This window comes from Hipposideros armiger, unplaced genomic scaffold (genome assembly GCF_001890085.2).
Source record: "Hipposideros armiger isolate ML-2016 unplaced genomic scaffold, ASM189008v1 scaffold_315, whole genome shotgun sequence".
Classification (NCBI taxonomy): Eukaryota; Metazoa; Chordata; class Mammalia; order Chiroptera; family Hipposideridae; genus Hipposideros; species Hipposideros armiger.
The window spans coordinates 946,698-971,803 of record NW_017731665.1 but is presented as its reverse complement, the minus strand read 5'-3'; the positions used below and the strand labels follow the sequence as shown (position 1 = coordinate 971,803).

General features: G+C 50.7%; 2 protein-coding genes across 10 annotated transcripts in view; one reads left to right on the top strand and one right to left on the bottom strand.

Annotated features, from left to right (window-relative positions):
- ANKS3 (ankyrin repeat and sterile alpha motif domain containing 3) overlaps window positions 1–21,432 on the top strand; it is a 27,011-nt gene extending 5,579 nt beyond the window's left edge. For 2 of the 6 annotated variants that reach the window (XM_019660314.1, XM_019660312.1), the window contains exons 5-16: window positions 1,623–1,704; window positions 5,881–6,016; window positions 10,238–10,396; window positions 13,149–13,286; window positions 13,795–13,904; window positions 15,832–16,008; window positions 18,365–18,489; window positions 18,991–19,132; window positions 19,532–19,704; window positions 20,079–20,164; window positions 20,599–20,682; window positions 20,895–21,432. In XM_019660314.1, coding sequence (XP_019515859.1) covers window positions 1,623–1,704; window positions 5,881–6,016; window positions 10,238–10,396; window positions 13,149–13,286; window positions 13,795–13,904; window positions 15,832–16,008; window positions 18,365–18,489; window positions 18,991–19,132; window positions 19,532–19,704; window positions 20,079–20,164; window positions 20,599–20,682; window positions 20,895–20,974 — 1,492 coding nt within the window. In that variant the 3' untranslated portion in view covers window positions 20,975–21,432. Of the gene's footprint in view, window positions 1–1,622; window positions 1,705–5,880; window positions 6,017–10,237; window positions 10,397–13,148; window positions 13,287–13,794; window positions 13,905–15,831; window positions 16,009–18,364; window positions 18,490–18,990; window positions 19,133–19,531; window positions 19,705–20,078; window positions 20,165–20,598; window positions 20,683–20,894 lie in introns of those variants that run through there. The other 4 variants (XM_019660313.1, XM_019660315.1, XM_019660316.1 and 1 more) reach the window with 4 other exon arrangements.
- NUDT16L1 (nudix hydrolase 16 like 1) lies at window positions 21,317–25,106 on the bottom strand. Of its 4 annotated transcripts, none has more exons than XR_002125998.1 (4): window positions 24,086–25,106; window positions 23,750–24,010; window positions 21,730–23,081; window positions 21,317–21,407 (listed from the first exon to the last, which is right to left on the bottom strand). XR_002125998.1 is itself a non-coding variant. In XM_019660324.1 (4 exons), the coding sequence occupies exons 1-3, from the start codon at window positions 24,446–24,448 to the stop codon at window positions 22,860–22,862; spliced, it is 846 nt and encodes a 281-aa protein (XP_019515869.1). In that variant the 5' UTR covers window positions 24,449–25,106; the 3' UTR covers window positions 21,707–21,929; window position 22,859. The 4 variants fall into 4 exon arrangements, 3 of the variants coding, with proteins under 3 accessions (XP_019515869.1, XP_019515868.1, XP_019515870.1); XM_019660324.1 differs by lacking the exon at window positions 21,317–21,407 and having other exon boundaries at window positions 21,707–21,929; window positions 22,859–23,081; XM_019660323.1 differs by lacking the exon at window positions 21,317–21,407 and having other exon boundaries at window positions 21,707–23,081.

The window sequence follows — 25,106 nt, the reverse complement described above, 5'->3', positions numbered from 1 at the left end:
TCATAGTGAATGGCACTTAATTGAACTGAATTAAATGCTAATTCCTTTCTCCTGATTGCCTTTTGTATATATCAGGTGAGATGATGCTTTGAAAACAGTCATGAGTTTTATAAGCTAGAATGGGTGTTGTCTAAAACATGTCCGATTGATAATCCCTTTTCTTTTTTTTAGCTGAGCCATCCTACCTGTTGGCAGCTCAGCGGCTGCTCAGCTCGGGCTGGACTTGAACTGCTGTTGCTCAGAGCTCACACTCTTGAGTGAGCTCTTAACCAACTGAGCCACTCGGCCGGCCCTGTTTTTTTTTTTTAAGATTTTTATTGGGGAATTGGGGGATGGGAACAGCACTGGGGAATTGGGGGAAGGGGAACAGACAAGTTGCTATCCTTTTGGTTCTTCAGTCTAGTTGTGGAGGATGTTGCTTCACTGGCCCAAGTTGGCACCATCATTGCGCTCTTCCCGGGCGAGGCAGATCAGTCGCCGGCTTCTGGATGGCTGCTCACTGCGACTGCTGGCCACTCATGCTGGTTGCTGGCTACACATGGTAGCCCATGGCAACCCACTGCAGCAGGGGTCACCGGCAACTCATGGCAGCCCAGCTCCAAGTTGAGCTGTTGTTCAGCATCTTAGCTGTAGAGGGCAGTGTCACTGGCCCTCATATGTGGGATCTGAACCGGGGCCCTCTGGCGTCCCAAGCCAGTTCTTAACCAACGCGCCACTCGGCCGGCCCTGGAATTATTTTTTTAAGACATCTTTCTTTTTCTTTCTTTCTTTCTTTTTCTTTTCTTTTTTTCTTTTTTAATTTTATTGGGGAACAGCCATGGTCATTGGTTACACATTGCTTTCATGCTACAATGGCATAGTTGACTCTTTTTTTAAGGAGGGCGCAGTCACAGTGGCCCATGCAGGGATCGAACTGGCAACCTTGGTGTTATCAGCACGATGCTCTAATCAACTGAGCTAACCAGTCATCCCTCACCTACGGATTTTAAGACACATTCTGATTTCAGAGATGTTAAAATGTGGAAACGGTGTGTCATGGAATGGATGAAACCCAGTGTTCTATTTGGTTTCTGTCTTCTAGACCAGTGTGAAAGAAATGAGGGGTAGGGTGCACTCTGAAGACAGTGCCAAGTTAACCCTCAACCAAGCTCAAAAAATAAGCACCAGGTACCAGGCTTAGTAAGGACCAGGTAGATTATTAGTCCTGGACCTTTTGGGCGGGATCCTGGATATGATGTTGAGTTCAAAAGATAGGGTCTAAATAGGTCGATGGGAGACATTAGCTTTCTGTCAGCAGGAAATGGCAACAGCTGCCTTTTACTGGTGATTCAAGTGAAGACGTAAGAGATAGTGGGTGCAAACAGCTTAGAAGAAGGGGAGATGGGGAGACAGATTGTTTTTAGGACAAAAGACTCAGTTGATTCTGGGGTAGAAACCAGAAGAGTTTATGAGGCCAATGTGTTGATGAGAACTTTTCTCTCCTGGTTATTCTTGTGAGAGGGAGACCTCTACACTTTGGGGTGGGTGACTTGGCATCGGCTTGGTTTTGTCTGCAGCGGGAAAGCGGCTCCCTGGCAGAGCTTCTCTCTGCGCATCATCGGACTGTGGTCTCTGTCTTGCAGGGAGCCGATATATGGATTCACTCCTTTGATGGAAGCAGCTGCCGCTGGCCACGAAATAATCGTTCAGTATTTTCTGAATCATGTAAGTGACCCTCTTTATTAGCTTTTAATTTAGTCATAGCAAGTGAGGAATCCTATCACTTGAGGTATAAACTATAACAGTTTTCTGCTACACAGAAATAACTGCTCTTCATCTACTTACTTAACACATGTTCATTGAGTATCTATTGATGCCAAGTGGCACTTAGGCATTTAGGGGTACAGTGGGGAGTAAAAATAGACACCTGTTCCTGTAGGAATGTTGAAAATACTATTATTTGAAAAGTATGGAAAATCATATTTTAAAAAGTAAATAGCATTCATCATCCCATTACTTAAAACAATTATATAGGGTAAGAAGGCAGAAATCTTCCTCCCTTTTCACCCACACCCTGCTCCTCCCTCAGATGCCCACTGGGTTTGACAGAGACACCCCAGGACTTTTCCTCTGCTTAGAAGATATGTCTGTAGACACCTGCAAATGCACTGTTGTTTGTTCTGGACAAAGTGAGGCTCTGCTGTATGTTTACTCTGCAGCTTTTATTATTATTATTATTTTATTTTTAAAGACTTTATTGGGGAATTGGGGGATGGGAACAGCATTGGGGTATTGGGGAAGGGAAACAGACAAGTTGCTGTCTTTTTGTTCTTCAGTCTAGTTGTGGAGGACATCGCTTCACTGGCCCATGTTGGTATTATCATTGCGCTCTTCCTGGGAGAGGCAGTTGCCCGCTGGCCATTGGACGGCCACTCACGATGGCTCATAACAGCTCACAAAAGCTCACGCCCGCTGCTGGCCAGCCCCACTGCAGCCTATGCCATCACCGGCGACTCACGGCAGCCCAGTTTCAGGTCGAGCTGTTGTTCACCATCTTAGCTGTAGAGGGTGCAGTGTCACTGGCCCTCATGTGGGATCCGAACTGGCGCCCTGCTGCTCAGAGCTGGCATCCCAAGCCAACTCCTAACCAATGCGCCACTTGGCCGCCCCTGCTCTGCAGCTTTTAAACAACCACTTAATATGCCATAGTCATCTTATCCTTACAGAGTATTCCATGTTCAACCTATACCACCATTAGTTTAATCAGCTCCTTGTCAGTAGAAATTGAGGTTTCTAGCATTTTGCATTTATAACCAGTGCTCCAGGTATTCTGTATACACAGCTGCAAATGCATGCAGTTTTTTTCTGTAGACTGTATTTCTGCAAGAAGGATTGCTGGTGCTCACATTTTCAGTTTAATAGGGCCTAATAAAAAGACAATTAAAAGATGGGCAGGGCGTGGCAGGTTAGCTCAGTTGTTTAGAGTACAGTGCTTACAACACCACGGTTGCTGGTTCGATTCCCACGCCCTCCACAACTACATTGAAACAACTACTTGACTTGGAGCTGGTGGGTCCTGGAAAAACACACTGTTCCCCAATTAATTAAAAAAAAAAAAAAAGTGGGCCAAGGATTCGAATAGACATTTCTCCAAAGAAAATATACAGATGGCCAATAAATATGTGAAAAAATGCTTGACATCATTAGTCATAGGGACATGCAAAACTACTAGGAAGTCGGGCCGGCCCAGTGGCGCGATGGTTAAGAGCTGGCTTGGGATGCCAGAGGGCCCTGGTTTGGATCCCACATATGAGGGCCAGTGACACTGCCCTGTACAGCTAAGATGCTGAACAACAGCTCAATCTGGAGCTGGGCTGCCGTGAGGCGACGGCGTAGGCTGCAGCCCCTGCTGCAGTGGGTTGCCACAGCTAAGATGCTGAACAACAGCTCGATCTGGAGCTGGGCTGCTGTGAGTCGCCGGCGACAGCGTAGGCTGCAGCCCCTGTTGCAGTGGGTTGCCATGGGCTACCGTGTGTAGCCAGCAGCCAGCATGAGCAGCCAGCAGCCGCTGTGAACAGCTGGCTGTCCAAAAGCCGGTGACTAATCTGCCTCGCCCGGGAAGAACGCAATGATGGTGCCAACTTGGGCCAGTGAAGCAAGGTCCTCCACAACTAGACTGAAGAACAAAAGGACAGCAACTTGTCTGTTCCCCTTCCCCCAATTCCCTAATAAAAATCTTAAAAAAAAAACAAAAACCTACTAGGAAGTCTAAGAAACAAAAGATGGACAATAACGAGTTGGTGAGGATGTGGAGAAAATGGAACATTGCCAATGGGAATGTGAGTGATGCAGCCTCTTTGGAAACCAGTCTATCAGCTTGTCAGTTAAACATAGAGTTACTAGGTGACCCAGAAATTCTCCTAGGTACATACCCAAGAGCTGAAAACAGGTCCATGCAAAAACTTAAATACAAATGTCCATAGCAGCGTTACTCATAATAATCAAAAGGTGGAAGCAGGGCTGGCCGAGTGGCTCAGTTGGTTAAGAGTTGGCTTAAGAGCACAAACTTTGAGCAACAAGGCTGCCAGTTCGATTCCCACATGGGCCAGTGACACTGTGCCCCAGCTGAGCTATCGCTGAGCTGCCAACAGGTGGCAGGATGGCTCAGCTGGTGTAACAACAAGGTTGCCTGTTCGATGGTGGACTACACCTACCTGCAACTAAGACTGAACTCGGCACCTTGAGCTGAGCTGCCACCCGGATTGCTCAGTGGATAGAGCATGCACTCTTAACAACAAGGCTGCTGGTTCGACTCCCGCATGGGATGGTGGCTATGCCCACCCTCAACTAAGATTGAACACAGCACCTTGAGCTTAGAGTCACAAGCTGCCGACGGGTAGCCAGATGGCGACTGGCACCCTCCACAACGAAGACTGAAGAACAACTTGTCTGGTCCCCTTCCCCAATTCCTCAACACTGTTCCCCTCCCCCAATTCCCCAATAAAATCTTTTAAAAAAAAGGTGGAAGCAAACAACCCAAATGTCCATCAACTGATAAATGGATAAATAAAATGTGTTATATTCATACAGTGGAATATTAATCGGGCACAAAAAGGAATGGAATCTGTTCCAGATTTCTGGTGAGGTTGAGCATCTTTTCATATGTTATTGGCCATTTGGGCTTCCTATTCTGTAAATAATATTCTTTGAAGGTAATACCACTCACATGGACCAGGATCCTTCGGTCACAGCCTAGGGTCAAGAAGAGATGGGTAAACCATAGAAGAGATGGGTAGATACCCAGCAGAGGGACTGTTGTGTCATGTGGTAGCTCTGTTTGTTTGAGGAACCTCCATACTGTTTGAACTCCCTCTTGCTGATTTGCCGTCCGGAGCACTGAGTTCCAGTGGTCCCACCTTCAGGTTGAAGCTTTGAAAATGGAAAGCTTATTGGGCTTTTTCAGCTTCAAAAGTAAACATGCTCATAGTAGTAAATTTAGAAAATATAGAAGGAGGATGGGAAAAGTCCCCACTATCTCACTGCTTAAAAGTAATATTAACAGCTTGGGTATATTTCCTTCCAGTAGTGCTTTCTGTACACGTTTATCTTGTTTTGCTGCAATTGTACAATATATCATGGTCCTTTTAAAAACTTGGTTATACCAATTATTTGTAAATACCAGCAACTGTGACAGTAACATAGCGGACTCTCCACCCTGAGCATTTAAGGTTGTCTCCAGGTTTTTTTTATTGCAAATATGTTGTGTTAAACATCTTTGTGCAGAAAAGCTTTCTGTGTATTTGGGGTTATTTCCTTACGCTCGAGTTGCAGAAGTGAAATTATTGTACTGGAAGCTATTAAATACTTTTTAGGGCATAGGATAAAAGTTTCCAAATTCTGTTTCAGAAGGGTGGGGCTCTCATTCTGATTATGATTTTTAAAGGCTGCTTTCTCTAGTGAATCTGTTCTGATGAAGAGAAATGAAGCAAGTCAGACACACGCCCAGGTGCCAAGGGTGAAGCCAGGCTCTTCCGCACAGCACAGTGGCCTGGGTTTACCTTTCCCCACCTCGACTACCTGACTGCCTCTGTCCTCTAAGTGGCTAAAAGCCAAATGGGAATGAACCTGGAGAGCTGCCGCAGCTGTGAGATGGCTGGATTACTGCCTTATTTGAGGAGCCAGCAAGCCCCTCTCCATGCCCCCCACTTACTCGTAGCATTAAGAAGAGATTGAAAGACTACATGGGCCTTTACCTCTCCTGAAGTTGTGGGGTTTTAGAGGACCTGGGCACAGACCTCTCCAGGGTGGTGGTAAGAAGCCAGTGTCCTCGTCGTGAGTCCGCAGCCTGGGAAGTGAGGGTGCTTTCCAGGGGAGTTTCTTAACTCTTACCAACTTTCACAGGGAGTCAAAATGGACACGAGAGACAACAGTGGGGCCACGGCCCGAATGCTGGCCAAGCAGTATGGACACATGAAGATAGTAGGATTGATAGATGCTCACTCGCCTTCTCTGCCCAAGAGCCTTTATCGGAACCAAGGTAATTGCATCTGCGGCCTCACCCTCTGCTGGAGTCCTGCCCCCTGCTCCCACCTGCTCCAGGAGACTTGGCACCTGCAGCCTTGCCAGACCTTCTCTGCCTCCCTCCCCACCCCCCATGACTCCATTGTGCAGTCAAGGTTGAGGCCTGCTTGTCTGAGGACAAGTTAGGTTGTAGAGTGGTACCTGCCAGGCTGAGTGCAGGCACACAGGATGTGGGCATGTGATGCTCACCCAGAGGTAGGGCAGCCTCACTAAGGGGCTTGCTTCTGGTTTTTGTTTCTTGACTTTGCTTATTGTGTTTGTTGCCATAAAACTTTTCATTTTATATCAAAGTCATTGATTTTCTTTTTTAATTGGGGAATTGGGGGAGGGGAACAGGGTTGGAGAATCAGGGAAGGGGAACAGAGAAGTTGCTGTCCTTTTTGTTCTTCAGTCTAGTTGTGGAGGACGTCACTTCACTGGCCCATGTTGGTATTATCATTGCGCTCTTCCCGGGTGAGGCAGATCGGTCGCCAGCCACTGGATGGCCACTCATACCGGTTGCCGGCCGCTCACGGTAGCTTACAAGAGCCCACTGCAGCTCCACTGCAGCCTACACCGCTGTCGCCGGCGACTCATGGCAGCCCAGCTCCAGGTCGAGTTGTTGTTCACTATCTTAACTGTAGAAGGTGCAGTGTCACTGGCCCTCATGTGGGATCAGAACCGGGCCCTGCTGCTCAGAGCTGGCGTCCCAAGTCAGCTCCTAACCAACATGCCACTCGGCCAGCCCTCATTGATCTCATTGATCTTTTTTATTTCCTCTAGATTTTGAGTCACAGAAAACCTGTGCTCTGGTTGTACAAGAATTCACCATGTTTTCTTCTAGTAGTGACATGATTTCATGTTTTACATTTAGATCTCTGACCCATTTGCACTTGACTTTCATGTGTAGTGTGAGGTATGTTTTTTTCAAATGGCTACCTGGTTGCCTTAGCATCATTTAAAAGTTTAGCTTTGACCTAGTGGTCTGAGAGGCCATCTTTGTCACACACACAAAATTTGTGCTCTGGACTTCAATTCCTGGTCTGTCTATTCACACGCCACAGCCATGCTATTTTAATTATAGAGGCTTTTTGTAATACGTTTTACTATGTAGTAGGGTTAGTCTCCCTCCTTTTTCAGTGTTTTCCTAGCTATTTTTATTTTTTTGTCTGAACTTGAGTATCAGCTTGTCTAGCTCCTTAAAAACAGCATTTTGGTGTTGAGATTGTGGCAGATTTATAAATTAACTATTCCTTTATGTTGTTGAGTCGTCCTGTGTAACAATAAGGAGTGCACTTTTGTTCAAGTGTATTTTTGTGTCTTACAGAGGGGTTGAAATTTTTCCTCATACACATTTTACATATAACTTAAGTATGTTTGATTTTCTTTGTTGGTGTTGTAAATGGGGTTTCACTACCATTATATCCTCTTACTGCTTATTGTCTGAATACAAAGGCTGTTGATGTCTGTATACCAATTGTATATCCTGCCTTACTGAACTCTTCCAATGTTAGAGTTAATTTTATTTATTGATTCTCTAGGGATTTTCCAGGCATACTCCCGTATAATCTGCAAATAGAGATAGATTTACTTCAGGTATACAACATAGTGATTAGACATTTATATAATTTACAAAGTGATCACCCTGATAAATCTAGCACCCACCTGACACCATACATAGTGATTACAATATTATTAACTATATTCCTTATGCTATACTTTACATCCCCATTCAGATTCATGGAGTTGCCTTTTCCTTGGTCCCCCCTCCCTTGTACATTTATTTTTTATGATTCCATCTTCTGCTTGGACAGGACCATGGTCTCCTGGTGACATAGATCCTGGAGAGGATGGGAGTCTGCTGAATGGGGAAAGGAGGGAGTGGTCCTCTCAGGTCACTGGCCCGCGTTTGGGACCTGGGTCAGTAACTGCCTGGCTTGATGGGCAGCCACTGAGAGTGGAGTTCTAGTTCACATTCGAGTGGGCCTGTTTCCTTCCCACAGCCTGGGCTGGCCCAGCTCCCTTCCTGGCCTCAGGACTGTTTTGTGATGAACACCAGCTCACATGGAGTACGGTGGTAATAAGGGACTTATCTATTTCTCCACCTCAGTTGTTTTTTTTTGTTTTTTTTTAAAGATTTTTTTATTGGGGAGTTGGGGAAGGGGAACAGTATTGGGGAATTGGGGAAGGGGAACAGCTAAGTTGTTGTCCCTCAAATTTAGTTGTGGAGGGCACAGCTGGCTCAGCTCCAAGTCCAGTTGCCATCCGGCCGCCCGTTGGCAATTCACGGCTGCTCAGCTCAAGGTGCCATGTTGAATCTTAGTTGCGGGTGGGTGCAGCCCACCATCCCATGTTGGAGTTGAACCGGAAACCTTGTTGCTAAGAGCGCACACTCTAACCACTGAGCCATCCGGCCACCCATTGGAAGCTCAGCTCAAGGTGCTGTATTCAATCTTAGTTGCAGGTGGACGTATCCCACCATCTCATGCAGGAGTCGAACCTGCAACCTTTCTGTTAGGAGCACGTGCTCTCACCAGCTGAGCCATCCTGCCACCTGTTGGCAGCTCAGTGGCAGCTCAGCTCAGACGCAGCTCACTGGCCCATGCGGGAATTGAACCCGGCGACCCTGTTGCTCAGAGCTCGCGCTCTTAACCAACTGAGCCACTCGGTTGGCCCCTGCACCCCAGTTTACCAACTGCAAAATAAGATCTTATCAGATGTGAGCCTTATACACATATGTACATGTATTTTGCTTTCTATTGGGTTGTCAGAAAAGTCATAATATTGTTTCTGTTTTTTGTTGCAAAAATGCGTCATGACTTTTCCAATAACCCAATAGTATGATGAAATATGGAAAACCATGAAAAGCTATAAAACAGTAATGGCTGTGGGCATGCTGAGCCTTTAAGCCCAGATGGGCACTGAATGTGAAATGCTCCCTAAAATGCAGCTCACAGAGCCTCATGTGGCACTTGTTTCCCAGGAAGTTGTTCAGGTTGAGAATATAGAGTTGCTAAGAAGCTGTGAGTGATGTTGCCATGTGTTTATGAAGAGGTGGATCTTATCACTTCAGCTTAGAACAGAATTTATTTTTGGTTGTAAACATAATAAATGCTTATTATAAAAAATTCAGCAAACTCAGACAAGAGGAATAAGAAATAAGAGTTAGGCTCCCCCATCACGACAAACTTTTTCAGTTCAGCTCACGTTCAGCAATCTTGCTGTCCCCTCAGATGTCCCCATGGCCCTTTTCAGGAACGGACTGGCCCGTTATGGCATTTCCTACAAGTGAAGTCCTGGGAAACACTTTTTTTTTTCTTCAGGTTTTAAAACTTTATTTGCCTATTAAAAAATCGTGCATTCCAATAATTAAAATCATTTGAACAAAAAAGAATTGGCACTCTGATTAAACTGCATTTTACAGCCTGCAGGACACTTTGGACCAGCTTGCTTTTTACTCTAGATTTCACTGTCGTCCCATCCAGCTTCTGCCTTCACCAACATGCAAGTTCTTTTTCTTCCCTGCTAGCCAGCCAGGCAGATGGGAGAGGCAGGTGTGGCCTTCGTTGTCAGTAGTAGTTCTGATGTGAGAAGGAGCAGCACAGTCGTTTAAACTTGATCTAACCTCTTTGTATCTTAGAAGTTAAGCAGCTAAAAGAAGCAAAATACGAAGGCAATGCTTGTGGAACATACAGTTATACTGGAGATGCGTGCCTTGTTACGATTCGCCTGCTCGCTTTTCCTGTTCAACCGTGTCTTTCCTTAAATTTTTTTTTATTTTTTATGCTGAGCTATCCTGCCACCTGCTATCCCGGCTGCTCAGCTCGGGCCGGGAATCGAACCACTGTTGCTCAGAGCTCAAACTCTTGAGTGAGCTCTTAACCAACTGAGCCACTCGGCCGGCCCACAACCGTGTCTTTTGAAGGCAGTGGGTTTTTCTCTTGCATTTCTGTCTTCTTGAGTTTTGACTGTTGAATTTCTCAGTCTCAGCCTTATCGGATTTGTCAGACACGGTTTCAGACGAAGCAGAGTGAGGTGTACAAACAGTTAGAGTTCGATCTGCTCAGTAGCGGTCACCACGTCACTTTTCTTCTTAATTAAAAAAAAACAATTATGATTTTCTCCCAGTTCACTATGAGGATTAGTAAATTAGTCCATCACTGGACAAACTATCTTCATTTTGGTGTTTGACCCACAGAAAAATATGAAGATCTCAGCTCTTCGGATGAATCCTGTCCCGCTCCTCAGAGACAAAGGCCTGGTCGAAAGAAGGGCCTCAGCATCCATGACGGGCCTCGGGCCTTGGCCAGGATCACAGCCATTGGACTTGGAGGCAAGACTCAGCAGCCCTGCTATGGTGAGCGGTCCACATCCCTGATGGCTTTCTGGGAGCGCATTCGAAATCTCTGTCTTGATGAGAACCAGTAACTCTCCAGCTCCTGAAATGTGGGCCAGTGGGTGGGAGCAGCCCCTCAAAGACTCAAAATTGATAACATTGGCTGGCTCTCAGGTTTGGGTTCATCCTTTGATTTTCCTTTTCATTGGTTAAAATTACAAATAGAATTTTCTCTCCAGTGGCAGAAGTGTAGTGAGGCTAAAATTTCATTGGTCATAGTGCAGCTAGTGCAGCGACAGCGTGACGTTGGAGCCCTGTCACGTCCAGCGTGGCAAGGGCAAACGGGTTTCTCTTGAGGGGCAGGGTAGATTGAATAAAGAGTCAGAGACAGAAGTAAAGTTTAAGAGCGAGACCAAGGGACTCAGTCAGAGAAACTGAGCAAGCCCAAGGGACTCATTCAGAGAATCTGAGCGAGAGCCCCGAATCGGGTCAGCGCATAGTTTTTATTGAGAATTTTCAAAGAAGTAAGACTGCTGTCAATCAAATTAGCATCAGTTTGAGGCCTGTGCTTCAAAGCCTTTTTCCTTTAACACATCCATTATGTTCCAGCAAATGCTATGCCTTCACATATCCGCCGCATAGCCCCAGGACACCTGGTTACTGTGTCCTCCCAAGAGGAGATTAACTGTTTGCATTTCAACAGGTCCCAGTCACACTTTGAGACACTCCTCAGAGGGAGCCTTATCGGCCTTGGTCTTACCGGGGCACCCCCTCAGAGAGAATGCAGCCTTCCGGTTGTACTGGGGCTTCTCTCTTATCTAATGGGAAAAGGGGGGGGGGGGGGGGGGGGCATGTTAATAGAAATCGGCTTCAGGCAACAGAGCCCTACTTCCTGTCTCTGGCCATAACTCCCGGGCACAACACTGAACCCATTTGTCAGCCTGAGGTGGATGTGTCCCTGGACCAGGCCAAGGGGTGACTCTGCTCCTGCTCTTTCATCCAGGTGATGGATTTGATGCTCAAACCCTTGTGAGAATTGTCGCATGGGACACTTGGTGGGCTAGGACCCTGAGTTTCCTGATCTCCTGAGCTTATTCTCAAGTTGTCAGCTCCTGAATATTGAGTGCAGTGCTTTTGGGGAGTGTTGGGGGTGCTGACAGTTCCTGGGTTGAGTTGGGTTTGATGCCCACTCACTAGCTCTGGCCTAAGGGATCAGACTTAGGAGTGAGTGACATCTTCCTTTGATGCCTGTCACCCATCAGTGGCCAGGCTGAGGCTGCTGGTCAAACGGGGTAGGTAGATGCGCCCTTCTCATAAGCAAGCACACCCCTGAAGCCTGGGTTTCGAAGAAACCAACTTTCCCAGTCTGGAGACTGTGTTTCAGTCGAGAGTATATGAGTAACCTGATTCCCTTCTAAGACCCTTGGAAAGAGTCCTGGGTTGGAAACTTGAGGCCCACCTTCTCCTGTTGTCCTTGGGGGATGGGTTGACTGGGCCACTTGGCAAGGCTGTCTCCCAGCTCCTGCCTCAGGGTGACGGTATGGCTCATCAGATGTGCTTGTAAGCACATGGCTCTGGGACATTTGGTTGAGTTGTTCTCTTTTTGAGTGGCAGAGTCTGTTCCTTCTAAGGAGTCTATGCTACCTGTCCCACCCTGAGGTAGGACCATAGGAAGGATAGTTCTTACCCCTGGGGCGGGTGTGTGTGTGTGTGTGTGTGTGTGTGTGTGTGTGTGTGTGTGTGTGTAATTAATCTGTGTAACCATCCAACAATTGCTTTTTTAGAATGGAATTCTTTCAAGTTACCGAAATAATCTGTGGCTGAAGCCCATTTGTACACAATTATTTTTATGTACTCACAGAAAAGGCTGGAAGAACATTCACCAAATGATGGTAGTTGACTCTTGGTTTTGGCATTTTAGGAGAGTTTTGTTTTTTCATCTTATACCTTGTGCTATTTAATTTTTTTTAAGTGCATATATTCTTTGCCAACAGTTAAACATTTTTGAATGATAAATGTGCTGGTTGTAAAAAATCTCGATTAACTACAGAAATGTATAAAAAGGAAAATGAGTTAGGCATGGCCCCATCAGCCTGTGTTTTATGCAAATAAATACTTTCTCTGGGGAAGGGGTAGGGCAAAGTGGGAATGAAACTGTGGTTTGTGTTCTGCCTTTTCTTCTTGTTTTCTTGCAGGTAGATATGTTCAAAAGTTGTGTAGTTTGGTATTACTGTGGTTAATTTTTAGCCCAGGGCCTTCTACCTTCCTGCTCAGCCAGATCTTTTTGGTTGGGGTTGACTGACCAGAGGAGGAAACCCATAGATGCCTGTGTTGAAAAGTCCCAGGGACCATGAAGGCTGGTGTGTGAGATTAGATGCTTCCAGCTAAAGGGTTACCCAGTGGTATAGTTTTTCCTTGGCTCAGGAGTCTGTGAACACAGCTTACCATCTCCTACTCTTCCCATTTAGAAAAGAAATAGCACGGTGTGTGATGGAGAGGGCTTGGGGCTTGACTGGGTGCCATGGGTCATGAGACTGGGCTCAGCCCCTCGGAGCCTGTCTCCTCACCTGCAAACTACACCTAACAGTGTGTCCCAAGTTCCTGTGGTGAGTGGATGAGGTAATGGCCAGGAAGATACGAATTCCCTTCTTTCCTGCCTAAACCCTGGGTCTTTCCTCACGCGGAGGCCCCTCTGAGGAGGTCGCATTTGGAAGGAGGACCTTGTCCTCCCCTTCGCGTTTGTGTGGGTTTACATGCCCAATTCTGTCCACAGAGCAGGTGCCTCCACGGGGCTATGTCACCTTCAACAGCAGTGATGAGAACCCGCTGGAAGGTGGGGGCCTCTGCTACAGGGATGTCACCTCCCCCATCAATGACCGGGACGTGGAGAGCAGCAGCAGCAGCAGCCGGGGTATGTACCCACCCACATCCCGCCCGGGCTTGGCACTGCGATGAGTCCATCTGGTAGAGAACAAACGAGAGGGTGAAAGAGACAGAAGGCCCTGGCTCTTGGGAGGACAGTCAAAGGGTCTGGCGTGAGGACAGAGGAGAAACTTCTAGGCCAGTGTCTCCCTTCAGGATCTGGGGGACTTGTCCAGACAGGTTTAGCTCCTTGGTCGGTGAGCCTTCCGGGATGTGTCTTTGGTATAGGACACGTATCATTCATTCAGCAGCTGTTGACTGAGGGCCTCGTGTGCCAAGCACTGTTCTAGATGCTTGGATTTACCAGTGGACAGAACAGGCAAAAACCCTGCCCATGTGTACAGGGGAGGGCTTGGGCCAGGCAGTCGGCATGAAACAGAAGAACGCAGTGAACTATGTAAGAAGTTGGTGAGGGCTGTGGATGAAACAGCACAGACTCTGGGGAGTCACCACGAGGGAGACTTATAGCCCCATGTCCTTGTCTCCACCACTGTCAGAAGAGCAGGCCTTCTGTGCCCACCTCGGGGCTGTGCAAAGCAGCAGCAGCAGCGAGGGCCTAGCGAGAGCCCGGGGAGTCAGCAGCGAGGCCTCTCTGGAGAGCAACGAGGTGAGGCTTCTCCTCCTTTATCTCCCACCTCCCTTCTTTTCTTGGGGATGCTAGCAGTTCATCTGAGATGGGCGAATCTCCTAACAAAGACTTACGCGTGTCTGCGCTGTGCTGGGCAGGGGCGCCCTCTAGGGGCATCACTTGGGCATAGGTGACACAGACACGATGGAAGCCCATGTGTGGTGGTGGTGGGGGGGATATTTCAGATCTTACCCATGCTTGAGGGCAGTGGCACAGATTGAGAAGCTGGAATCATGGGGCAGAGCGCATTTGGATCAGCATGTCAGCCGTGAGCCCTTCAATGTTCATTCATTTTTTGAGTTCTGCTGTGGGTGTTTTGTTTTGGTTTTTTTTGAGGGATTTGTCCAAGGTCCCACAACTAATTAGTAACAAAGCTGAGATATGAACCTAGGTCTAGGTGACTCCAAAGCTCATGTACTTTTTCTTTTTTTTAAAAAATCCTATCTTCCCCAAGCCCCTCTCCTTTGGCAATCATCAGCCTGTTCTCTGTATCTATAAGTATGTTTCTGTTTTGTTTATTTGTTTTGTTTATCTAGAGTCCACATGTAGGTACAATCACATGGTATTTGTCTTTCTTTGACTTATTTCACTTACCATAATACCTGTAGGTCCATCCATGTTGTCACAAACAACAAGATTTCTTTTTTTTTTAATCGTTGAATAATATTCCATTGTATACAGAGGGTGCCAAAAAATGTATACACATTTTAAGAAAGGAAAAAACTGTATTAAAATTGTAATACTCAATATATACCAATAACAAAAGATGAATACAAGTCATGTTTGATTTCTGCAATTGTAAGAGGTGCTCAAAGTGGTTACCATCAGTGTAATTTTAATAGTTTTTCCCTTTCTTAAAATGTGTAGGGCTGGCCGAGTGGCTCAGTTGGTTAAGAGCTTGCTCAAGAGTTTGAGCTCTGAGCAACAGTGGTTTGATTCCCGGCCCGAGCTGAGCTGCCATTGAGCTGCCAACAGGTAGCAGGATGGTTCAGCTTTAAAAAAAAAAGTGTATACATTTTTTTGGCACCCTCTGTATATGTACCATATCTTCTTTGTCCATTCATCTATTGATGGACATCTAGGTTGCTTCCATATCTGGGCTACTGTGAATAATGCTGCAATGAACATAGGAGTATGTATATCTTTTTTTTTTTAAGATTTTTATTGGGGAATTGGGGGATGGGAACAGTGCTGGGGAATTGGGGGAAGGGGAACAGACAAGTTGCTGTCGTTTTGTTCTTCAGTCTAGTTGTGGAGGACGTTGTTTCACTGGCCCAAGTTGGCACCATCATTGCGCTCTTCCCAGGCGAGGCAGATCAGTCACCGGCTTTTGGACAGCCGCTCACTGAGGCTGCTGGCCGCTCACGCTGGCTGCTGGCTACACACGGTAGCCCATGGCAACCCACTGCCACAGGGGCTGCAGCCTATGCTGTCGCCAGTGACTCACGGCAGCCCAGCTCCAGGTCGATCTTTGTTCAGCATCTTAGCTGTAGAGGGCAGCGTCACTGGCCCTCATATGTGGGATCTGAACCGGGCCCTCTGGCGTCCCAAGCCAGATCTTAACCAACGCACCACTCGGCCGGCCCCTGTATATCTTTTTGAATTAGTGTTTTTGTTTTCTTGGGATAAATACCTAGAAGTGGAATTGCTGGATTGTATGGCGTCTCCATTTTTAATTTTTGAGGAACCTCTATACTGTTTTCCATAGTGGCTGCACCAATTTGCAATCCTACCAGCAGTGTACGCGGGTTCCCTCTTCTCCACATCCTTGCCAACGCTTATTTGTTGATTTATTGATGATAGCCACTCTGACAGGTGTGAGGTGATATTTCATGGTGGTTTTAATTTGCATTTCCCTTATAAATAGTCCTTCAGTGTTACTTTAAACACACACCTCTTGCTACAGGATTCGGATCATACACGTAAAAGTTCGGTTCGAAAACAAACTAAAAGTTATATGAAGACCAAGAATCGTTACAGCAACAGTGACAACCAGTGGCCTCCCAGCACCGGAACTTCTGGGGCAGCCTGTTCCCCAGGATCTATCCCCCAGTCTGAGAGGTCCGCCTATTCAGGACCCCAGGTAAGACCATTTGTGAAACTGGCGGTTACACTGTTAGAAAGACGGCACTTTGTGTGGTTTCTGAGGCAGTTATTGTGTACTCATGGGGGCCAGGCACTGTTGAGGGAAGAGAGTGGTGGTGCTTTTCCCCCAAATGACCTGTAAAGATTCTTGAGCTGAGAGGATTCCTAAGGTTGGAGGCTAGTTGCAGGGTTTGTGTCCATCTCTTTCCACAGGAGGGATCTGTCTCTCCCCTTAATTATACTCATTTCCGTATTCGACTCAGCCTCCCTGAGCCTGGAGAGGAAAAAACAGGACCCATCTTTGAGAGCTGCTTTGAGGGGTCAATGACAAGATGCATGTGAAGCAGACATAGTGGCACACAGTAAGCACTCAGTGAAAATTGGTATTTCTGCCTGCCTCATCGTGGGTCGCTCTGGCTAAGCAATTTTTTAGGGATTACAGGTGCGACACAGCAGCTCAACTATCTAATATGTGTTTATTGAATTCTCCTGCTCTCTGTGGGCATAGGTGGTACCAAGATGAATGACAGAGAGGTACTTATTTGCCATTTATTTGTTCAAGGCACAGCTCTGCTGTTCACTAGAACCCTGTGGTTTTGCTGGGTTCTCCTTGCAACCCCTCCAGGGAGTTCTCTCCAGGGTCCATATTCCCAAGGCTCAGCAAGCAGCTGCACCTCTCCATTCCTTAAATGCATGTCGATTGGAGAGCTGGTGGTGATGGTGGGATCTTAAGGCTGTTGCAAAAAGTAGGTTGAGGGCAGCTGTAACAGCCACTGGAGGGGCAGGGCAGAGCTGGAATGCTTTCAGAGTTTCATTTTCAGAGAATTGGTGTTGCTGGACCTGTCTGATGGTTCCCTAGGAGAACATAATTATAATACGAGGCTGTATCTGACTTGACGCAGAGCTTGTCTGTCCAACACCAAAGCCCTCCTTGAAGGACATATGTTGAAAATAATCACAGGGAAATATTTTAACTTTGCAGCTGTCTGAGGTGTTGGAAAACAATTGGGTAAAAAGATTAACCATAAAGCTTAAAAGGAAAAGCTGGGGAAGGTGATGTCCATAGGAGTTTTGAAAAGCTCTAACTTATTCCCGGGAATCTAGAAGGCCCCTTACATGCTCAAGGCTGTGTGTGTGGTCAGGAAAGACCTGAGAATACCTCTGATGACCTTGAGGCTCTGAGCAGACAGGAAGGAAAGGCTAAGGTAGAGCTGTCATGCGCCTGGCTGGGTGTTGAAGATATGCCCCAACAAGCATACAGAGCTACTCAGCAAAGAATCAGCTTTAAAAAAATATGTTCAAAGAGCTAAAGGAAACCATGTCTAAATAGAGACTACCAACAAAGTGACAGAAATAAAAATGCACTAAGTAGAAATTCTGGACTTGACAAGTATAACTCACATGAAAATTTCACCAGAGGGGCTCAACAGTAGATTTGAGCACACAGAAGAAAGAATTAGAAAACTTTGCATCGACCACCTGAGATTGTCCAATTTGAGAAAGAGAATGAAGAAAAATGAACAGAAACCTGTGACACCATCAAGCATCCAACACACACTGTGCTCCAGAAGAAGTGGGAACAGAAAGCAAAAAATGTTTTGAAAATAGCCAAACCTCCCCAAATTTGATCAAAAACATGAACCTGCACATTCAAGAAGCTATTGGGTTGTTGGAAAAGTCATGACACATTTTTGCAATGAAAAACATAGAAAAAATACGTCATAACTTTTCCGACAACCCAACAAATGAAATCTAAGTAGGTTAAACTCAGATCTACACCTACACCCATCATAATGCAACTGTCAAAAAAGAAGGGAATCTTGAAGGAAGCAAGAGAGAAGTAACTCATCACCTGCAAGGGAATCTCAGTAAGATTTAACAGCTAATTTTCCATCAGAAACCATGGAGACCAAAGACATTTGATGACATATTCGAAGTAATGAAAGAAAAATAACTCAACCAAGAATGCTATGTCCACCAAAAACTATCCTTTGGAAGGGAAAGAGAAATTAAGACAGTCCCAGCTACACACAGACTAAGAGAATTTACTGTTAGCAGGAAATATTAACACTAAAGGTGTCCTTCAGGCAGAAATGAAAACACTCGATTCAAAGACACAAGTGGACTTTCCTTGAGGGCAGAGAGAAGGGGCAGCTTGGGCTCTCCACCTGCAGTCAAGTCACTGTCCCACTGCTGAACTTGGGGGATCCGCAGGGCTCAGAGCTCCCTCTTCTAAGCAACCTCACCAATACAGGCTTAGCAGGAGAAAAGCCATCGTGTGCGTTTTCTTGTCCCCATGTTCTTGTCCCCTGCTGGCCTTCTGACCTATCCTGGCCTCTCCTCTCTGCCCCTAGGATCTCGCCACGCTGCTGGAGCAGATCGGGTGTCTAAAGTACCTGCAGCTGTTTGAGGAGCAGGACGTGGACCTCCGCATCTTCCTGACCCTCACCGAGAGCGACCTGAAGGAAATCGGCATCACGTGAGTCCAGAGGGGCCATCTGTGGCTGCCTGTCCCTTGTTCCAGCCAAAGTTGTGGGGCCAGCTGGGGCTGCAGCTTCCCTGCATTGAGAGGTCGGCTGTCCCCTGTCCATCCCTACAGCTGCTCCTGGCTTAGATGTAGGTGACCTGGGTCCTGTAGCTTGAGGGCCCCCAGCTGGCCCAGCTGAAAGTGCTGCGTTCAGGACACCCAGACATCTTTCTGCTCATTCACTTTTGAGAGCTTCCGAGTTGGCAGATGGTTGTCCAGGGGCTGAACTCCGTTTAGTGAAGGCAGCAGGCGGGCCAGGGAGGGGACTGCTCCCTGGGGAGGGGTGGGGTCGCCACTTCTTACTACCCTTTCTGTCCTCTTCTGCAGGCTCCCAGGGCCACTCCTCTTCAAGGATGGGATCTTTCCTAGGGGGAACCATCTTTATGGAAGGACAGTCAGTAGAGCCTCCACCCACGCGGCAGTGCTGGTCTGAGTCCTCTCATTCCACTGCAGGTTGTTTGGGCCCAAGAGGAAGATGACCTCTGCCATTGCCCGTTGGCATAGCAGTGCCCGCCCCCCCAGTGACGCCCTGGAGCTGGCGTATGCTGACCGGCTGGAAGCTGAGATGCAGGAGCTCGCCATCCAGCTGCACAAAGTAAATGGGAAGAACTGGGAGGGGACGTGCAGAAATGGTGAGACCTGGAGAGGACACAGCCAGCGATAGGACACATTACAGCTCCTGCCCTGAAGGGGAGACATGCAGGCAGGCACCCAGGAAGAAGGTGCAGAAAGCTAGGGGATATTAGGCGGGAGGTCAGATGGACACAGGTGAGAAGAGACAGGATGAGGGCAGAGAACAAGCATCCAGCGTGGACACCAGAGGGCTCATGGGAAGCGACCCAAAGCAGGGGAGGCTGCGAGGTAGAGCCAGCACCCACTCCAGTCCAGGAGAGTCAGGACAGCAGAAACGGGGGTGGGCAGGGGGGTGGGTCCCGGCCGTGTCCCCTGCATCCCCCGGCCCACTTGCCTGCCCGCCCCCCTTCTCCCGCTGCAGCGCTGTGAGGAGGTGGAGGCCATGCGGGGCCAGGTGTCCCAGGAGCAGGAGCTGCGGGCTGTGGTGGAGAGCTGCCTCCTGGAGCAGGATGGTGCCCGCAAGGATGTGCTTGCCCAGCTGCAGGAGACCTGGGCCCTGGCCCGAGACGCTGCTCTCGTCCTGGAGCAGCTGCGGTGAGTGGGTGCCTGCGCTGGCCCTGGGCCAGGCCCTGAGTTTTCTTTTCTCCAGATTCAATGAAGGACTTGCTTTCAAAACCTCCTAGGATGACTCCCTGCTACCCCCATTTCCTTCTGGCTGCTCCTTCCTGCAGGGCAGACCAGGCAGCAACGGGGCCCTGAAAACCTGCACACCCTTTGCAGGTTCTCTGCCCGGGTCTCCACCCCGAGCTTGTCAGTACAGGTGCTACACAAGGGTGCGTGCCAACCCGAGGAAGGCAGGCTGCGGGGACACTCAGGGATGTGGGGTGTCTGCCATCCCCGCCTTCTGGGACCATGGGACGCATCCCCAGGCCTCTCCCCTTACCCGCACTTGGTCTTGTGTCCGGCAGAGCCTGTCAGGCCGAGCTGTCAGCCCGAGTGAAGCGGGACGAGTCCCCTCCTGGGGCCACCCTGGGCCCAGCCTTCCCCACAGCTGGTAAGGAGAGCAGCGTCCTGGCCCCAGGCTGGGCAGGCAGCGGGCAAGGACGCCTCCTCAGGCTGGGTTTTACACTTGTCTCTGCAGTTATCACACAGGTCCCCTCGCACACACAATCCCAGACCCAGGTGAGGGCACCCTGCCTGCCCCAGCCCGTTTCCCCCTCTTGGTGGTGGCAGAGCCCATGAGCTGTGGCCGACTGGTCTAAGACCTCAAGTGACTTCTGTAGCCTCCAGTTGGGAGGCCAGGGACCCCCACCCCATTTTCATTCCTGGGGCCGGGCCCTGGTTAGCAGTTAGTACTTTGGTCAACAGACAGACACAAGGGGCTGTTTGGCACTGACAGTTGGGTGGGTCTCCTGCTCACAGTGGCTCAGGGCAGAGGCAGAGCCTGTGAGCACAGACCCGAGGCTCACCCAGCCCTCTGCCCCCCAGACTCCAAAGGCTGCCAGGCCTCCCTGCAGGCCCTGAGCCTCCCCGAGCTATCAGGAGCGCTGGAGGACCGAGTCCATGAGATGGGTGAGTCTCTGGGACGGAAGCCAGTGGCCTTTGCCCCCACCCAGGGACCTTATGTGGGGTAACAGGAGAGCCCTGTCAGCTCAGACCCTGAAGGCAGCCCCACCACAGCCTACTGACCCTCCTGGTCATCCAGTCCCAGTGCCCCCAAGGGTGTCCCTCCTCCCACTGCTGCCCAGGCTTGCAAAGCAGTGATGGTCTGCTCCTATTTTCAGGGCGAGTACTATGCTCAGTGACCCAGGGCCTGGAGAAGCTGCAGGTGCTGAATGGAAAAGAGAACTGGCGGGAGCCTTAGCCGGAGGGACGGTGAGTGTCAGCCAGCTCGGGACCCAGGCCAGGCCAGCAGGGTCTGCTGGGAGCTGAGTGAGCACCCACCTCAGTCCTCTTGCCCTTCTCAGAATCTGACGTCGGGTGACTGATCCACCCTGAAGCTGTGTGCCCGGAAAACGAGGGCAGTGAGCGGGCAGTTGCAGCAGCCGAGGCCTCAGGTGGGGCCAGAGGATCGGCCCCCGGGAGCAGCTGGCAGAGAGGCAGGACCGGGCTGTGGCCGGTGCCAAGCAGGGAGGACCCCATGGAGGCAGGACGAGGGCTTCTCGCCCAGAACCTGGCAGCAAGGCCCAGAGCAGGCAGGGCCTTGGGGAGAGGGCATGTCCCCACGCACAGCAGGCGCCACACTCAGGCTTGCCCTGATGGGTGAGGACTGGGGCGCCTGGGCAGCATGGTATTTGCTGGAAAATAAAATTGAAGATCATCTGGTGAGGGGCTCAATTCTGGTCTCACAACACGCCATTCTGGCTGACAGAGCAAAGCAAGGGGAAAGCCACACCAAGATCGCCAGCTGCAGTGACCCACTGAGGCCCAGCCCCTCCGCCAGGACAGAACGCTACTCCTAGTGGCGCTGACTTGGTGACCCCTCTTGTCCCCTTGTCCCTGCAGCTAGGGCCACCTTTGCTCAGAGCCCCCATGATTAATAGAGGCTCCCTGGAGAGCCACGCATGCCCCCACACCCCAGGAAATAAGAGAGGAGCAAGGTACAGGTCTTTTATTTACAGAGTGAAGTGCCTCTGCCCAGTGTGGCTGCTTCATCGAGGCTCTAAGGTAGATCAGAGGCCAGGCGGGGCAGGCACTGTGGAAACTTCCCAGTAGCTTCACTGAGGAGTCTTGCCAGACACAGGGCCACAGACCGCCAGTGGTGACCTTCCTGCCTGTGGTGTCTCCAGACCATCCCGGGGAGCTGCCTGCAGACCATACTGGGAATGGAGAAAGGGAGGCTTTCAAAGCACAGGAAACAGCAGCAGGCTCAGACCAGGTACAGCCAGAGCCATCCGGGTCAGGAACAGGGCCTCACATGGATGGTCTCAGCAGACGCCCCGGGCCAAGCTGATGGCCCAAAGAGGTCGGAGGCTGGCAGTGCCACAGGTAAATACAGGGATACACAGCACCCCCAACTGAGACGGGTCCTGAGGCAGCTCGCCCCTCGAACAGTGCCCAGCACTCTTGGGGCCTGGCCTGGCCCTGTCCTCAAGTCCTGGGTAGTGGGAAGAGGACGGAGATGACCTCCTGTGCCCAGCCCTGGGCCTGCGGTTAGAACCAAAAACAGTAGCAGAGGAGCCACTTAACTGTCCCTCTCCAACAACTACAGCTGAGCCCATGGCCCTGACTATCCTAAGAGACTGAGCCCCAGTGGGGTAAAGCTGTTTTGAAGCCTCACCCACAGTTCACATACCACAGAAAAGGAAATCTAACGAAGTAAAGCTAACAATAGCCAAGGTTAACAATATAACATCCCACCTGAGCTAGGGTGGGCCTGGGGCAGGATGCAGAAGTAGCCCAGATAAAGGCATCCTCCACTAGATCAAACTTCTCATTGCGTGTGCACCTACCCACTTGAAGAACCGGGGGTACCTGGGCCTCTAGCAGTCCAAGACTTGCAGAGGTGGGTGAAAACGTCCTGAGCTTAGAGGGCCAGGCCCGGCACCCCCAGGCCACCCATTGACCAACCTGAGGTCCCAGCTGGCACCATGACTGCTCGGGGCAGTGGAGATGAGGTGCCCACTTGCCCCAGGCAGTCAGGATGGGGACAAACAGAGACATTCCCACAGGAATTCAGGGCCCAGTCTCAGCCCACAGGCACAGACAGAGCCAGGGGAGGGGGACAGACACGCAGCACAGGAGCAACCTCAGGAAGACGACGGGAGCAGCTTCTCCAGGGCCTTCTTCTGCTTCTCCGTGGCTGCAGCCACGGCCTCAGCCAGCTTCTCCTCTGGCATCATGTTAAGCACCTTGAGGGCGAAGAGGAGCTGGTACTTGGCCGTGCTGATGAAGGCATTGCTCAGGAAGTTGGGAAAGCCACCAACTCGGTCCTTCTGGGTGTACAGCGGGACCCGCACGAGCCCCAGCACCTGCACACAGGAGACCAGGGTTGGGGCTAGGCTCCAGACCGATGGCCCAGACCTGGGAGGAGGGGCCTCTGAGCTGCTAGGCCATGGGAAGGGAAGTCAGGTGGCCAAGGGCATAATGGGAGACCACAGCAGGGTCTGGTAAGGCAAAAAGCCGGCCAGCTCCTTGGAGCAGTGCAGCCCCTTTCTCCCCAAGCGAGTTTCAAGGCCACCTCATGCACTTCCCAAAACTCTGCGTCCCCAAGTCCCAGCTCCCAATCCACTGGCAGACCATACATACCCCATGCTCCCCTTCCAGCCAGTGAATCCCAAACACACCAAGTATCACTCCAGACCATAAACCCCTCAAATCGCAAGATCCTTCAACCTCACCACCACGAGATACCAATCTCCTTCCCTCCCAGCACAAGTTCCCCTTTCTGCTCTTCAATTTCCCAGCTCCATCCCATCCCCCCAACCAATCCCACTCCCCAATCCCAGGATTGGCAATGGCAGGCAGCAAGGCAGATGGAACACAGCCCCGAGGGAGCCCCAGCCCCACCCGTACCCCCGGTCTCTCCCCACCCCGCCCCGCCAGATGACCCTTAGGGGAACGTGTTACCCATCGGTGCCTTCCGCGGAGCCAGAGCCAAACCCCGGGGTGGGGAGCGGGGCCCGGACGGCGGGCCCACCTCCAGGCCGTGGTCGCGCGAGTGCACCGCGCTAATCTCCACGGCATGCAGCTGCTCCAGCGTCAGCTGCCGAGCGTACAAGTGCGCCACGACGCGGTGCGGGCCCTCGGTCAGGTGCGAGCTCAGGTAGTCGGCTTCGGTGAGGCGAAGGCAGCCGAGGCCCAGGCCAAGCACCCGGTTCAGTCCGTCCTCCAGCGACCAGAAGCGCCGGTCCACAAAGCCCCCGGGGAAGCCCAGCAGCCCGTCGAAGCGCATCTGCATCTGCAAGGGAGCGCCGGGTCACGGGCGCGGGTCCGAGCGGCGCCCCGGCCCCCGCCCGCCCTCCCGCGTCCTCACCAGCACCGAGAAGCGCATGGGGATGCGGCCGAAGAGCTGCCCGGGGTTGGCAGCGTAAAGCATGGCGTGGCACGAGTGACTCCAGCCCGGTCCCAGGCGCATCGCCTCCACCCGGCTGATCTGCTTCAGCTCCGGGACCGCTGCCGACATCTTAGCACTGCCCCCGCGGTCCGAGCACCTCCCCTTAAGAGCGTGCGCGAGCCACCCTGCTGCCCCCAGCCAATACGCGAGCAGCCGCGTCCCTGGGGCCCACCCCTCCACCAATCGCTGACGCACGCCGGGGCGGGACCCACCGCGGCGCTCCGACGCGTCGTTAAGGGGAGCAAAGGGCGTGTGCACAGGCTGAGGCGGCACGCGCCCCATTCGGTACCCAATAGCCGCGCACCCCGCGCGGAGGACCCGCCCACGGCCCTCGAGAACCACAACGCCCAGGATGCAACGCGCCAGCCCTGCTCCACTTCTCGGGCTTCAGGCCTCCGGCCCGCGGAGCCTATGGGTGGGGACCGCACGGGACTCGAGACTGCTAGTCCGGAGGACAGCGGGATCCCCAGTGATCACATCGCCCTGGGCCGGACCTAGTAGCGTGCCTTCCCCCAGAGCCTCCCTGGGCGCGTGGGAGCCTCCTGCCGTCTCCAGAGGGCCCAACCCTTGCTTGCACGCACGCCAGCCCCACAATCCTGGGCGCCTACCACCTGTTAAGCACTCAAGTCCACCATGCTCAGCCTTAGACTGGGGGTGGATGGCAAGGAGCCCTGGGGCTCTCCACACCGAGTCAGCTAGGGCCGAAGTAATTTAAGTCCCCGGCTGGGAGCTACCCAGCCAAGTGCCCCAAGTACCCTCCAAGTCGGAAAACATGCCAGGTACTGGGATCTCCCGTTTCCCAGAGGACCCTGGGCTCAGAGGAGCAGGATTTGCCTAGAGGCACTCCAAAGTTGGTGACAGAGTCTGAATCCTACTCTAATTCCCACCCTGTCTCCTACCTAGTGTCCACAGCAGGAAACTTCCCGCCTTCCGCCTCAGG

Coding starts and splice junctions, on each gene's coding strand:
- NUDT16L1 (XM_019660323.1), bottom strand. CDS start 24,448: ATGGGGCGCGTGCCGCCTCAGCCTGTGCACACGCCCTTTGCTCCCCTT. Junction 24,011..24,085: donor CCATGCGCTTCTCGGTGCTG/GTGAGGACGCGG, acceptor GCTCCCTTGCAG/ATGCAGATGCGCTTCGACGG. Junction 23,082..23,749: donor CGCGCGACCACGGCCTGGAG/GTGGGCCCGCCG, acceptor TCCTGTGTGCAG/GTGCTGGGGCTCGTGCGGGT.